The 15,649-nt window shown below is 39.9% G+C and overlaps 1 protein-coding gene across 4 annotated transcripts; it reads left to right on the top strand.

Moving 5' to 3' along the window:
* Positions 1-618: 618 nt before the first annotated feature.
* On the top strand, positions 619-15,557 carry tnip1 (TNFAIP3 interacting protein 1). 4 transcript variants are annotated; one of them, XM_006781655.3, is made up of 18 exons: positions 619-722; positions 4,953-5,135; positions 6,992-7,135; positions 7,255-7,343; positions 7,526-7,585; positions 8,212-8,421; positions 9,003-9,097; positions 9,470-9,629; positions 9,903-9,995; positions 10,117-10,182; positions 11,517-11,648; positions 11,765-11,893; positions 11,976-12,110; positions 12,193-12,318; positions 12,498-12,581; positions 12,994-13,209; positions 13,456-13,552; positions 13,837-15,557. In XM_006781655.3, exons 2-18 carry the CDS (start codon positions 4,988-4,990, stop codon positions 13,929-13,931), a joined length of 2,079 nt encoding a protein of 692 aa, XP_006781718.2. In that variant the 5' UTR covers positions 619-722; positions 4,953-4,987; the 3' UTR covers positions 13,932-15,557. The 4 variants fall into 4 exon arrangements, with proteins under 4 accessions (XP_006781718.2, XP_006781719.2, XP_006781720.2 ...); XM_006781656.3 differs by lacking the exon at positions 619-722 and adding an exon at positions 3,863-3,983 and having other exon boundaries at positions 8,251-8,421; XM_006781657.3 differs by lacking the exon at positions 619-722 and adding an exon at positions 3,863-3,983 and having other exon boundaries at positions 13,084-13,209.
* The last annotated feature ends 92 nt before the right edge of the window (positions 15,558-15,649 follow it).

Below are 15,649 nucleotides of genomic sequence, written 5' to 3'. Positions count from 1 at the left end.
TCTGCAGCTCTTGCTGCTCTCAGTGGCACACCCAACTTGAAATTGCTCTATTTGATCATAATTACAGGAGATTAAGAGATTACTGCAATAACACTTTGTTAATGTCAATACATACACTGTTCTTGAATTTCCCTTTTGATAACGGGGGATTTTTTTTTTTTTTTTTTGCTGTAGCAATGATGAGCTCGTACTGCATAAATTAAACGGATTCAAGTTTACATATTTCAAAGGTGCTCATTTCTCAGAGGGAGTCGAAGATATTGCTTTAGCCGTTGACTTCATGTTGTTATAGTTTTCATAACTGTGGTTCCTTCATGCAAACAAGCCAAGCACTGTTCTGCATGTAGGCCTACCACACTGTGCATACGCACTAGAATAAGTTGTCTATGCATTTTTCTCTGTTATACCTGTCACATTATGTGCCAAGTGGCTCTTTTGTATCATTCAGTATTGTAGGTTTTTTGCCATGCATCCTTATATGAAGCACGTGCATGTGCTGCAAACTGCAAGCTGCTGCACATAAATGATTTAAATGTATACAGCTTTCCATTCATGTGTTGGCAAAGGCAGGCCAAACAGTTGGACACACACCAGGTTCTGAGCCTTCAGTATCAGGCCATTTTATGGGTTATGGGAATTCCCCAAGTCTCACAGTGAAATCGCTTCCCCCAATTCACCAGTTTCCTTAAAAAGTGCCTCTCCGATACGAGCTAAATGTGTGGGTGAGTTGTTGTTTATTTGTTTTAACATTTGAAATGTAAGTAAAGAATATTTTAGATGTGTGAATATTTATAGATATGTGGATTTTTTTAAATATAGTTTTGGGTGGGTCAGTTTTTGTTCTCAGTTATAGGCTGCCCTTTGTTTGCAACAGAATGTTTTGGGCAAATGGAACAGTGAAAACATGCATCACGCTAGAAAAGAAGAGATTTGTGATAAATATTGTATAAAAATCTGTTGTATATACTAACCACGGTGTATATTATCATCACTCTCAAAACTTGTTTTGCTTTTGTTTTTTCGAGTTTTCAATACGTTGTGGATTATAAAAACTGAAGATAAAAGAACTCAAATTATACTTTAAAACTGATTTACTCACTATCATAAAAAAAATCTGTTAGTATCCATTACACACAGGCCTAGACGAACTGTATTTGTCAAGCTAATACAAAGTCTTGGATTTTATAAAGTCTACAACTTTAACTAAAATTGATGTAAGTAACCTGTAAAATGTTAAAATACATTTGTATCTGTTGCCAGTGATATGTAGCCCAGTTCTTGAGGTTTTTTTGCATTGCGATAGAGTCTCAGCAGCAATAATGTCCCTGATTTAATGCCTCGAGAACGATGGCTGGTCACTACTCGGCTAACAAAAGGACTTTTTGTATTAAGTAGCACAGAGCTAATGACTATCAGCTGCTAATTTCCACTGCTGGGAGATGAGAAAGCGTCCATGTCTCAGCAGGGTGAGGTGCCTACTCTGTGCTACAGACAAAAAGGGTTTAGAGAAGGGCTCAAATTTGAAAATTTCTCATTTAAAAAATAAACAAACAAACATACCATGTGTTCATTCTGCTAGCTTTGTGGAGTGCTTTAAAATATTGTCAGATGTTGGTGGGAGCATAAGAAAAAGTGTGCAGTTTGTCACCCAGCAAGACTGAATGATGGGTGACATTTCCTGTATCCTCAGGCCTGTAGTTTTTGTTTTCTTCTAGCAGTCTCAGAGTCATCAGCATGTTTATAATTTCTGTACACATCACAGCAGCCCGAAGTGGAAACACTTTGCACCAAAAAAATATGGGCAATGTAAATGTTGGCAGGCACAGGAATGAGGAAAAAACAACTTCTGTTTGTGTGACAGCCACATGAGCTGTGCTGTTGCTTTTTCCTGTAGACACTAAATGGCTCTCTGGGGACCACAGTCACACATTTTTACCAGACTTTTATGGCCAAAGGGATAGATACCCTTTGTGTGTGCATGTGTGCGTATGCCTATTGTTTCATTGTTGTACGTGGCTTTAGTTGAAGCATGTGACTTTTCACTTGACTTGAAAAGGGCATTTATAGCTGATTTGTGAAAGGATTTTCAAATAAGGCGTGTTGTCTTAAATCACATGCTGTCCACCCACTGTCTCTTGTTTTCTCACTTATTCTCTTTCTTTACAGTAAGATTTTCTGTCAGAGAGGTTAAGTCAAAGACATCAATGAGTAAAAGGAAATTCTATTGAAAGTCAAGCTGATTTCTCTGTTAAAGCAGTTTTAACACTATGTCAGTAACACACCAGTAGAGTTTTTACATGACAGGAAGTAACAATAATAGAAAAGCTAAACACAAGTATAAGATTAGATGAGGTTTGGTATAAATTATGTCATGTATGGCAGTTTTACTTGTTATTTGTGTAAGATTTTTATTACAAATTACGCAGGAGGCTTCTTAGCTGGGAATATCCTTGTGTGTTTCAGTGTGATTGTGTGTAGCCACAAGCTGAATGATCAAGTATCACACTTTGTGTTTCCAGCTACCAGAGGAACAGCGTACATTACTCCCTGAGGAAGAAACACAACCGCAGATTATCTGTTCGTCAATTCCCACAAGATGTCACTATTGCTCCAAGTGATTAATTTTAGCCTTCTTGGGGGGTCTTCAATAAAGTTGGGACAGTTCTGGTGAAATATAGTGAGCAATGTGTGAGAAACACGGTTTTAAGTAAAAGTTCCATCCAATAAATGATGAGTCTGTTAATTTTGCACTGTACATGTTTTCCTTGTCTAACAATATATGGGTGTTCCTCCTTTCCTGGGACAACACAGATATAACTGAAGTGGACAGTTAATTAAAAAGAGTTAGGTCAGCACTGAAAAAACTAATATTTGGGGTTGATTGTGTTATAGGTACAGTGTGCACTCTTAATACCTCATATTAATGGACTGGAAAAAAGAATATTACTACTGTAATATTCACATCTCACAGGCTGAACTCTTATACAAGCTCAAAAAACATAAAAGTCAGTTATTCACCTTATTTATAAAACATATTGTTCATCTTCATTTTATTTGTTATATCACAGTTAAAACTAATCAATTTCTTGATCAACTAGATAGTTAATCAGGAAATAGACCAAACACAGTGTGTTTGGACGTTTTTCAGGAAACTACTTTTTTAAAATGTATTTTTTAACGACATTTACGATTTGCTCTTTTTTTTTTTTTTTTTTAAATGTAAACAGATGTTTAATTTATCCAGTATTTCATTTGCATAAAAATGTGGATGGAATAACAAGTTTTCTTCCAGCTCTAAACTCATCACTACACATCTCTTAACAATAATTTAGTTCAGCTTAAAAAAAAATCTGCGTAACTCGAACTAAAACGTATTGCCCTCTCAGTTCAGAGGAAATATGTGATGCAATCACAGAAACCCCCACCAGCTCCATCTCTGAATTTATCAATGAGGGAAAAAAGTCACTGAGTGAAAAAGGTCGGGGTTTGTCTCATGACTTTGGGGGGATGGGAGTGGTAGTCGGGGTTCAGTGAGTACACAGTAAAAACAATAATAATGTTAATACGAAATATAATTAAAATGATTAAAATTCAAGAGAAAATATAGGGGATTTAAAAAATATTATTATTATTATTATTATTATTATGAGTCTTACTTACCATCGAATTATTGCATCATTCACTATTTTGCCATATATGGATATTAGTGCCTAAAAGTAGATCATGTGAACAGGTTTGGCAATTCTGGTAATACCGCCACGGTTAGAATACATGTAGAGCGTTTGCTCCAGTGTTTACATTAAGGTCAGCTGCTCCTGTTGGTGCCCCTCTGATAGAGCCGAGCTGCGATTGGCCACGTTGCTGTCAATCATCGCTGTTTACCAAACGTTGCGAGGTGGAATTTCCCAGGTTACAGCATAGACTCAGTAGACCACTTCCGCAATACATGTCTGGGCAGACGAGAGGCCACTGCGAGCTGAAAGGTACTGAGCAAAAAAAGCCACCTCTTTGTTGTTTTGGCTTGGCGTTTATCTCCGCGTTTCCAGCGATTTACCGAATCGATTACAGTCTCTGTAGAGGAAAAATAAGGGGAGTTTAGCGCCTTCGTTTCCCGCACAGTCATCTAGTGTTAGCTAGCCGACAGCTAACGAGGATGTTGCTAGCAATTTGCATGACAACAGCGAAAACTAATATTAGCTTTCTTCAGCCAATCAAGGTAGCTGTCATTTGCTAGAATGTGGTGTATTTGAGCCTGGTCTCCTGGATAGATGTGTGTTACTTGGATTTGCATTACATTTTGTTTTGTTTTGTTATTTTTTTGCTCTGCTTTTGTTCCCCTTTTCCCAGGATAAGAACGTTGTAGTTGTCATATTTTGCCATCACCATAGCTAACACATTTTTGCCATATGTCCGACTCTGTCAGGGTTCATAGTACAGCATTTGTCCTCTCAAAGTCGTCGTCGGATTTTTATTTTCCGTCCAACGTTTCGCTCATAGTCTACAGTCGTCCTGTTAGAAATGATAACTTAGAAACAGGTCGTTAGTGTCACGCTGTATAGTATAAAACAAAAAGCGGGTGGTATTAATGTCATTTGAGCATATTTGCTTTTACTTTCGAGCTCCTGTTATAAAACTTTATCTTATGTTCAAGTGTTCAACTTTGAGAGAGAGTACTAGCGTATTTGGTGATCTTGTGGTGTACCTGTTATACTTTCAAATCACCTATGTCACTGACACAATTTTAAGTCGGAACTTAAATATAACCTCACAATGTAAAAATTGCCAAGATTTCTTTTTCCAGTTGTTTACTTTTTCAGCCTGTTAGAAAACTCTTTGTTTTCTGGAAAGGTCAGCTACTCCTGACTTCTTCTGTGTGTTCTTGTGTCTCCTGCTGCGTAGCTTCTGATATTTTTGTTAAGTTAAAAATACCAGTTTGTGTCTTCTTTCCACAGTTCAGAGGACAATGTGTAGGAAGTGAGCAACTGCAATGGAGGGGAAAGGACCATACCGCATCTATGATCCAGGTGGGAGTGAGGTCAAGGCCAGGGATGAGGCTGGAGGAGGGAGCAGCTATCGGCAGCTGCTGGAGGAGAACAGCATGCTGAGAGAACGGATGAAGGGACTTAAGAGCTTAGGTATGTTTCTAAAGACTAGTTATCTCAAGTTGAAGTTAAGGCCGTGTGTGTCTGTTTGTGTGTCAGTCCTTTTCAACCCCTGGGGGTGTGGTGATCCTTTACCAGAGGCTTGGAAGTTTGAGTTCTGTGCAGTATCTAGGATTGCACTCCTCTGGACAGCGACCTCTGACATTGTGCCTGGAATCTGCTGGAGCCATTCTTTCAGTCTTGGGGTTACACCTGCTAATGCTCCTTTTACCAAACTGTTCCAGTTTTTCTTTCAGCCACTGGTACTTTTTTGTTTTCTTGTGAACTCGCTTTCAGATCATGCTCACCACTGGCATTACCATGTCTATCGCTGCTGCATTGTGATAGACGAGGCTTTTTCTGCTCTTTGTCGTCCACCACTATGGTTAGCAGCTACACGACTGTCTGGAACTTGAAATCCTGTAGGACCTTAGGCTTGTTGTTCTCACCCATCCTTGGCTGTATCTCCCATCAAGAAGTGTGGATTTTTATTCCATATGTAGCACAGATGTTCCTGTACACTATCCCAGCCACTTTATTGTGCCGACAATGCACTACATAGTCTCCGGGGCTCCTTTGCACAGCCTTCAACTTGGGTCCTTGGACCCAGTGCTGTTATTTCCAGTGCTCTTCTGGTCTGCATGTGTCATATATTGACTCATGTGGCCACTCAGCCTAGTTCACGAGACCCTGAGTTGATCATCCATGTTAAGGGGAAGCAGGTAATTGGCTGGCTTGTAGTTTGATGGTGTTGTACCTTTGTGGGGGATCCTTCATGCTCAGATTGTTCTGGCCTGCAGTGCGGAAGAGTACCTGCTGTTAGCAGTCCCTTTTATTTGTGCTGCCAGGTGTGTTATCATCTTCAATTATTTTAGGTCTTGGTGCTGTCTAGCTCTTCATTCTTGGGGCTCGTTGCTGGATGTCTGCCTTTGTGATCTTGATTGGCACTTTTTCTGTGAAGTTGGTGCTCTTAGATCCACCAGCCACTTGGCTTTGGTGTTGTGTCGTTTCTCTTCTCAGATGTTCTTCCATTATTTCTCCAGCCTACTTGGACTAAAAGTAGATAAATATTTTTAGGATGATTGTGGCAGTGACATATATAAGCTCATTGGTTTTAGTGATATTGGTAGTCGGGAGAGCTAGAGGTAGAGCTGCGTTCACATCTACAAGTATCTCCTGTGATGGGATTTTGTCAGTGAGTGAGGGGAGTTGTGTCCTTTGTTTCGGGTCTACCTTTTAATTTTGTCACGATCTTCATCCTCAGCTCAGTAAGATGGAACGTCTACTTCAGTTAGACTGCTCTTTTCGGCTCATTATGTCCGTAATACCACTGGATTTCCAACTTCGATGGTGGCTTTCTTTTACTGATGTTAGAGTGCCGAGTCACCATGTGCTTCTTGGTCACAGTGGAAGCTCATAAAGTTTTTTCCAAAATTTTCTACACAGAAAGTTGAGATTGTTCAGCTTGAATTCTGTAGCAGCAGAAAGTTGAACAGACATTTTAAATAACACATTTGTTATTAAAACAAATTTGACATAGGCACAAAGACAACATGTGATGTTGTAGCATCATATATGTTTGTAGTCAAAACAAAATCCTAAAGTGTCATTCAGCAATTGTGGTGAATGTAGTGAAACCTGAAAATCTGCTTTGGTCATCCAGTTAAAAACTCACATGCTAACAACGTGAATGGCTCAGTGACTAACTAAACGAGTCCTTACTTTCTCACAGAGTTTCTGTCACACGTTGTTTGATGTTGTGCTGATATTTTTAGTGACAACAGGGTTTGCCGGTAGAAACAAAGCAAGATTAAGTGAAGGTGTTACTAGATACTCTCTAATACCTGCAGGTGATTTGCTGGAAGAGTCTCAGTCAGAGGCGTCGAGGCTTCGACAGCGAGTGGAGGAACTTGTGAGAGACAACGAAGCCCTGAAATCGTCCAGCTTCGCAGCCAGTTTGTGTATGGGAGGGCCCATTCAAACTGAGACACAAAGTAGGTTTTACACACTTAAAGGCAACGAAGAAGACTTTTCTTCACATTTTTGGATTATTACACAGTGTGGCCAGCATTTGGCTGATTGTTACCATTAATATTCATTTGGTGTATTTCAGGTAATAAACCCTGTTTACATACCACAGCTGAGCAGAAGGAGGAGCAATCGAGCTGTTTAGGAAAGACTCTTCAGCCAGAGAAGCCCAATGTAAATAATTTGTTTCTGCTTTCTGTTCAGGTAGAAATGACCCTGTTATTATTTTAAGACTAGATGTAGGCATTATCAGGGCCTAAAGTATAACATCCGACTGGAGAATGTTCACTTTGTTGTTGTTTTTTGGGATCATGTTCAAGTTGTGTGTGTGTGTGTGTGTATATGTTTTTTTATAGGATGCCATGTCAGAGTTTGAGGTGGTGAATATGGAGGGAAAGACTTCAGAGGCATTGACAGTACGTACCAGATGAATAGCTCAAATCTATTTGAATCATATGGTTATTTTTAGCATTTATTCTTTACCCTTTAAAAGGATATTATTTTGTATAGGTTTCTGTTTAGTGAGGTTAAATTTAATCATTCCTCTTTATAGCCATTTCCTCAATATTGGACATACATCCTTGGTGTGTTGACTCACCAAAAAACTCAATACTGGTAGCTCCAGCCTGAGTCAGTCAGGGGAAAGTCCAGGATTGTCACTGACTAGAATTACACCGCTGATTCATTCACATACTAAATCCCAGGGGATGTGTTAACAGGACACGAGGCCAGTGTTGAGGTGAACACGTTAAAACCTATGCTAGTGGCCAGCCTGTCACATATTCTAACAAATTTAGCCAACCTTGCTATCTAAAATATATGTTGGCGAAAGTAGAAAAGCTAATTGTAGTCTGTGGAGAGTAAAAATAAACCCAACAGGACCAACTAGTTTGCCTTTCATACAAATCGGCTGCTCCCTTTCATAGAGAATGATGACTCTTACAGAATGGTGTTTTCAATTCATATGTAATTGAGAACACGCTCACTGAGTCAGCTTGAGAAGAACAGGTGACTGACTGGTTACTTGTGTGGGTATCTTCAGGCCGGGTCAGCAGTAGGAGTAATTCCCCTCCTTCCTCAGGAGAACATCGAGCTAGCAAGCCAGCTGAAGAGGCTTGAGAGCTCATTCAGCATATTTGCTGAGGAGTCCAACCCAAACCAGCTGTTAGCGCACCTTGGCCGCATGGCTGTGGAGTTTCATCATCTTTCTTCAAAAGTCCAAAAGAATGAACAGAGGACCTCCCTCCTACAGGTATTGCGCACAACTACTGTGTCATAAAACTAAAAAAAAGTGTTTATACAATGATCAGTCATGTTAAAGAAAAATATAAAATCTGAATTTTGTTATAGCAACTCGAAACTATCACGCTAAATACTACTGCTACGGCACACTCGGCATAACTTGATGACTTTAAAAGCATTTTTGTGTGAGATTTGACGGGTCGCGAGAGTGAAACTACAGATACAATAATACTTTGTTCGGACAGATGTGGTTTCAGAACTTGAACAGTAATTTAAGTGTGTTTTGTGGTAGAACAAGTATTCTGGAGACTCAATAACTTAAAAAACAAAACAAAACTAAAGCTGCATGTAGTTGGTGGTCTGTGTAGAACCTCTAAAACATTCAATAAAATATTTTTAAAGTCTCACTACTTTCACTACACCTTATCTGTTAGATTATTACACGTGACTTGTAATCCAACGTAATTTAAAACTCACCATAAGTTTATCTTTGTGCCACTGGGTTGATGGCATTTCTGGATATGTGATTGAGTACAGATAATAAGAAAATGTCAGAACGGTGTTTAATATTGTCCTCTCTTGGCTTTATAGACTCTCTGCGAGCAGCTCAGACAAGAGAACAATGAGCTTCGAAAGAAAATGGAAGAGGATCATCATATCAGGAATCGAGACTTGGAACAGCTGAGGTAATGTTTCTCCTTTTGATGTGACTGTGCTACAAATAAAACAATACTATCGCTCTGACATCTTGTTCTCTTTTCTTCTGATCTGTTTTTTAACTTTTTTTTGTGGGACTGTTTTGCTTCTTATAATCGTTTGATTTTATGTCGAGTCAAATTCTCATTACTGTTAATAAAATATTTATCGCCTAATCTTTACTTTGCCCTTGATGTTAACAATTAAGCGAGCTTTCACTTCTGAAGGGGATTACTCCAGGGCTTTCTGGTGTTGTAGGTTCTTCCCAGAAGGCCTCCAGTAGCTGGAGCATGATGACGGCCATGTCTTAGAATGAGACCTAGTTCTCAAACACTATCATTTTCATTTTCATGCCGGTGTAGACAGGAAAATCAGAAACTTAAGGAGTTGGTCACAGGAGCAGCAGCGGCGGCAGCATCCGCGTCGCCACCTGACGCTGAAACTCCAGAGGCCAAAGAGGAGCCGGTGAAGGAGGAATCTGCGGCTGTCCGACCCAAAATGGAGGCCACCACACCGCAGAAGGTAGTTTCAGTTTAATTAAAATTGATTTATTTAAATTTGTACACATACATTATTTGCTGTAGCTTCATATTTAAAACATTTCTATAAAGTTTTTTTTTTTTTTTTTTTTTTTACCTAAACCAGTTTTTAATCTGTGTTCTTTTTAAAGACATTTAATTAAATTATTCTCAATAATCTTGTGACTGAGAATTTCCCACTCGTGACCTCTTACAACGTGCGTAATGTAGTAATGTTGTGGATTTAGGAATATTTTATGTTCCCCCAACCCCCCAGAGTGGAAAAGCTGCAGAGAAAACCCCAACTAAACCTTGTGATGTCGAGGTGTATGAAAAGAAGATCAAGCTTTTGGAGAAGCAGAGAAAGGATGTGAGTCTTGCTTGCTTACTTTCTTACTTACTGCTCATCCTCTTTTGCCATAGGGGAAAGTCTGTGTATTTTGTTTCCTACATGTTCAGTGGTGTTTGTTTCGCTTTCTGGCTTCTTACAGGTGCTGGAGGTGAACAAGCAGTGGGACATTCAGTGGAACGCCATGAAGTCACAGTTTGAGCAGAAGGTACAGTAATGACTTTACAGCTGCTGTGACGGGTGTGGGAAGGCGTTACGGTGCTCTTGACTGCTTAAAAGAATTTTAAATTTCTTTTAGATTTCTTTTCTTTTTTTCAAATTTTTTTAAAATTTCAGGCCTTTTTTTTTATTTTTATTTTTTTTTTTAACATTTTCAAAATATTGAATCACCTGCATCAGTCAGCTCTGTTTGGTCCAATTTAGTTCAAAGAGATGTTAAATGCTCTGTTGGACTTAAAGTAAATCACTTGTACCCAGTAAGAGTGATTTAACAAGTGTCAGTACAAGTGAGATACCAGTCACAAATTTCATTGGGTGTCTCTCCATAACACCACACTCAGTGATTTGTGTGTTAAATGGATTACATGCTATGAAAAGCTGAAACTGAACTAAAGAGTTCCACTGTATTGTACACTGTATTCATTTCAGCATATAAAGAAGCTAAGGTTAGTTACCTGTGGGGTTCAAATATTGTCTTAATTACTTATTTTATGAATTAAAGTTGCTTCTGGTGTCTGTAGCGACACTTTTTCCAAGTGATGGTTGAATTTAGTTTCAAGTGTTTTGCCAAACTAAGAAAAAATATTACTGATCACTGAGCATCGTGACATTAATTAGGTAAAATATCGTGATTCAACAGAAAAACAAGCAAAAAAACCTGTTATGGGTGAAGTGACTGATGGAAGGCATTTTATAATTTGAAAAAAACTTTAACAAACAGGACTTTCAAGTTTGTGTTTATGACTTGACAGAGAAGCAGCTGTGTATGTGTCTAGTTTTTTTTTTTTTTTTTTTTTAAATGTGCTTGTCCAGTGGAAAAGGTGCAATCGTGCAATAGCTTGCGATCTGAACATGCTTACCACAAGGCCTGTCACACTTCAGTAAGAATTCCCCTTACCTCTCCGGTACCCGCTGACTTCCTGCTGTGGTGCAGTCAGAGGGCAGCAGAGACACACAGACGTACACACTCTCACACTGACACTCACACACCTATGTTGTGCACACCCACAATTATGTATAAACCTACATTCACACTTCGTTCAGACAGGGACACCGTGCAGCTTTGGGTTATAACCACAGAACCCTAGATATATCCATTTGCGTCACTTGGTTCGTTCATATGTTACACAAAAACAGCAGTGCGTGTTTGCGAATTTGATGGCTTAGTTTTCTATTTAGATAACATTTCTGAAGCTAATGCCGGAGGGTTATTACTTAATCGGTTTTATTTATTATTAAGCACTTTATGGCAATTTATTTAAAAAAATGGATCTTTAACAGTGTGATCATTTCCTAAACTAAAAGATTGCCACTTTTCCTCAGATCACAGACCTCAGACAACGGCTAGCCGAGTCACAGAAAACTGTGCTTGAGCTGGAGGCTGAGCGGGAGCAGAGGCAACGCGACTACGACAAGAAGCTGCTGCTGGCCAAGTCCAAGATTGAAAATGTCCAGGTAAGAATACAGATGTGGAAAAGGCCAGGTGAAACTGGTCTAAACGAAAGCAGGGCACAGAGTGACTGTGGAAAAGGTGTTTTTAAAGCCATGGGGTGTGCGTGCGTTCGTTCCAGGGGGAGAAGGAGTGTTTAAACACTGAGACGGCCGAGCTGAAGCAGAAGATCCGCTACTTGCAGGATCAGCTGGTGCCCCTCAGCAAACAGAGAGAGTACCAAGAGAAGGAGATCCAACGCCTCAACCGAGTGAGTGTGGAAGAGTTGCAAAAAGAGTAATCGGGCGCAGGGACGTTTCTGTCAGGGTAACATTGATTTTTGTCTTATTCAGGCTTTAGAAGAAGCCTTAAACCTACACTCACCTTCATCCTCCCAACAACCTCCTGGCCAGGGCAACTTTGCAGATGCGGCCAACAACTTTAAGAAACAGGAGCTGCTCACTCAAATTGCTGTACTTAAAGAACAGGTCAGATAAACAGAACATTTACACACTCCTGCAGTTACGTGTGGATTTCCCTTCAGCTGCTTTTTCTTTCTTTGCACTTCAGGTAAAAATCTTTGAGGAGGACTTCAGAAAAGAAAGGAGCGACAGGGAGCGAATGAATGAAGAGAAAGAGGACTTGAGGCGGCAAGTTGAAAGACTTCAGGGTCAGATTACTAATTTGACCAATCAGGTAAGATCGTGCTCATGTAACACATATATATATATATATATATTTTTTTCCTCTGTATATAATTTGACCAGGAAAGCTTTAGCTTTTGTATAATTTTTCTGCTAGTGGCTATTCTAGCTGACCTGCCCTAATATGAGGTGCTTTATTTGTCTTGTTGTGTACTTGTTGGTGTGGCGCAGCTTCATCAGGCGCAGAACGAGTGTCAGAGAGAGCGTACAGAGAGATGTAAGCTGGAGAGACTGCAGATGCAGCATCACAAACAGGTACTGCTAGTGTTACATATACACTGAAATGGTGGATTAAAGGGCGCTGTCACACTGAGTAGGTGAAATATTTGTTCAGTGTGGCTCCTGAAAAGAAAGTGCCAATAGGCTACAGGTGGTGGTAAAGCTTGCAGACTAGTGCCCCCTAGTGACAGAATGGTGGAAGACTAGATTGACTTGACTGTAGTAGGTTCATGCCGAACGAATCACAAGAGCCTCACTGCAGCTAGCTTGTTTCGGTCAGTGCATTTGGGAGCAGCGAGGTGAACACTGGCACGCCTCAGTGGGAGGCAGAACCGCAGCAGGGTTGAAGGTCAGCAGCGTCCCGTGCCACAACAGGGCCGCTGCATTCGCTGAGAGTAGCCACAAAGCACTGATTGGGGATCACATGTGTACTTGTGATCCCTCGTAGGGGCAGCAGCAGGAAAGACGTACCTCAGACCCCACGTCAGACTCAGTGAACGGCCCGCTGAGCCCTCCCTACTGTGGTCCCTTTGTGCAGGTGGGACCGCAGGGCCTTGAAGGTTGGCCCATACACTTCCCTCCCCGGATGCCCAATGCAGCAGGCGCCGCAGCCGCAGCCGCCGCAGCACCACCCCCTGTACGAGACTTCCAACCCGTTACCCCGGTAAGGGCGCTCTAAAGCCCCTCTGTCTTTGTCTCTGGAGTGACTCTGGTTCACTGAAGAAACAAGGCTTTCTTTTTTTTCTTTTCAATTTCTCTCTTACCTCTACTTCCCTTACTTGCTGGGGGCAGCACGCTTACATTCAATAACCAATATTAGGTTATGGCAAAGACTTAAGGGCTGCTGATTGCGACGAGTAAGAATAGAAATTTTAACACAATTGTTCTGTTTTTGGTTTTTTTGAATCAGGGTTTTCCTTGGCAGTTGTCATTCAATCCACCTGAGAGGGGGTTGAGAGGGGCCAGAGCAGTAGGAGAAAGTTCACGACCACCACCAGAGAATGCAGGTAAGATGCAACCAGTCATATGTAGTTTATTTCTATTGCACAATACATGATGGTGTGTATTCAAACAGATGTACTCTTAAAATGTAGTGGAAAAACAATGAGCCAAACTTTGTCATTAGTTATGCTTAAAGTTCTTCAGCTCAGAGGTGTAAACTATAGTGGGGTAAGGCTTATTTATCTTCATACTGACTATTAGCAGCACTATCCGTCCATGCAAATCACCAATGATTCTTTTGAAACATGATGCGATAATTTAGTTGTGCACCTTACTTTGGTGTCCGTAGATCAGTCAGCGGCGGCAGCAGCAGCAGCGACAGGAGCACCTGGAACAGGATTTGGAAAAAGGGAGCGACAGAACATTGACCCTGGAAAGCACTAAAGCATCACCGTACCCACTTAAAAGGAGCCTGGGTAGTAGCATGAAATCAGTTTGTTTTTGAGTTGACAAGGTGTGATTTGATCTATAATTTTCCTACTGAACTGTAGATATCCTATTGTAATGTTGTTTATACTTGCGTTTTATAAGGCTATTTGTGACGCTATTCTGAATATACACATGAAATATTGTTTAATTTTTTTTTTATCGGCAACTTTAAGTCATTTGTTAAATAGGTTGGAATAATTAACATAGATTTTTTGTTTTGTTTTGTTTTCCAGACAATATACCTATGTGATTGTCTATCTGCAAGTATGTAACAAGTAGTTTGTTACTTGTAGGGTCACAGGAAGCCATTCCCCAGTAAGACTAAGACTACATATACTCATTCCAGCCATGAATGATTATATAGGTACACTGAATCATAGAGCTTACAATGTGAATGTTAATTGATTTATGAGGGTTTTCAGTACCATCGATGTTATAGAACTGTCCCATAACTGTGTAACTGTTCAAAAGTTGTTGTTGAAATACAAAAATTTTGGGAAATGAATTTTGATGGTATCATACCAAAAAAAACATGATTGTGATTACTGATAATTTATTTATAACCTGCTGTTTTGATAGTTGCATTGACTAAGTGTAAATCATTGTCTTTAGTAATGCTGTTCTTTCTATGTTGTTAGTGTAATCCCAATATATTGTAGCTATTGACATTGTATGTTTGTATCAGACACAATACGCAGTACATACACAATCTTTTTTTTTTTTTTTTTTTTTTGGTAATTTCTCCCCCATGATGATGGACCTAATCTCATTAAACACTTTGACTTGATTTGACCACTCATTCCGATATTTATGCTCATCTCACTGCATCCTGTACCACTGCACACAGCATATCCCCAACACAGTACCAAGAGATTACAGCAGCAAAATCTTAAGGCAGCAGCCGCGTCCTCATATACCTGTTATGTCACATAACCTCGCTGAGTTGTACTTACCAGTACAAAATATCCAAATTCAGCTCAAGGAGCAGAATGAGGACGATTTTCATCAGAATTCAGAGGCCGTGGTTAAACACGTTACAGCAGTACAGCCACCCCAGAGGATAAAACCCTCTGTCGGGATGTCTCGACTTTTTGTTTCCATCCACTTCAACAACCAGCAACCCACACCTTGCCGACTGACCTGTGAACTGCTCTAACGCAGTCAAAGTCGCAATAACAGATAGCGGATCCACACCTCCAGGTCACACTATTAGGAAAAAGTTCAATCTGATCTCCGAATCAACAAGCCTTGCCTGTTTAAACTGAATGCCAGTTACGATTACTTAGTATAGTGTATTTTGACTAGTCAGATGAAGGGCTTCAAAAAAAAAAAAAAAAGGTTTGAAATGGCTTACTTTTATCTAGCAAGATATCAACAGGGAACAAAATTAGGATGGGCTAGAGCTGAGATGAGACATTAACAGAATTGCACTTTGAAAGGTATGCTGTAATTTATGGCAGATGTATTTTCCTGGTTTTTAGCCTTTTTTCTTTTTTTTCTCTTTTTTTTTGCTGTAGGAAAAAAGCACATGTGAGACTTTTTGTATTTGACTGGCTTAATAAATCTATTCTAAATGTCTCATTAGTATCTTGCCGTGTCTTGTTCCACAGAGTACATCGTTTTTACCTTTCTGTGACACAACACTCATGTTTGTTTCTCATAAAAACTGCACA

This window comes from Neolamprologus brichardi, chromosome 2 (assembly GCF_056152115.1).
Source record: "Neolamprologus brichardi isolate AB-2024 chromosome 2, ASM5615211v1, whole genome shotgun sequence".
Lineage (NCBI taxonomy): Eukaryota > Metazoa > Chordata > Actinopteri > Cichliformes > Cichlidae > Neolamprologus > Neolamprologus brichardi.
Note: the sequence above shows the minus strand (reverse complement) of the source record. Positions and strands in the feature narration are given on the sequence as shown.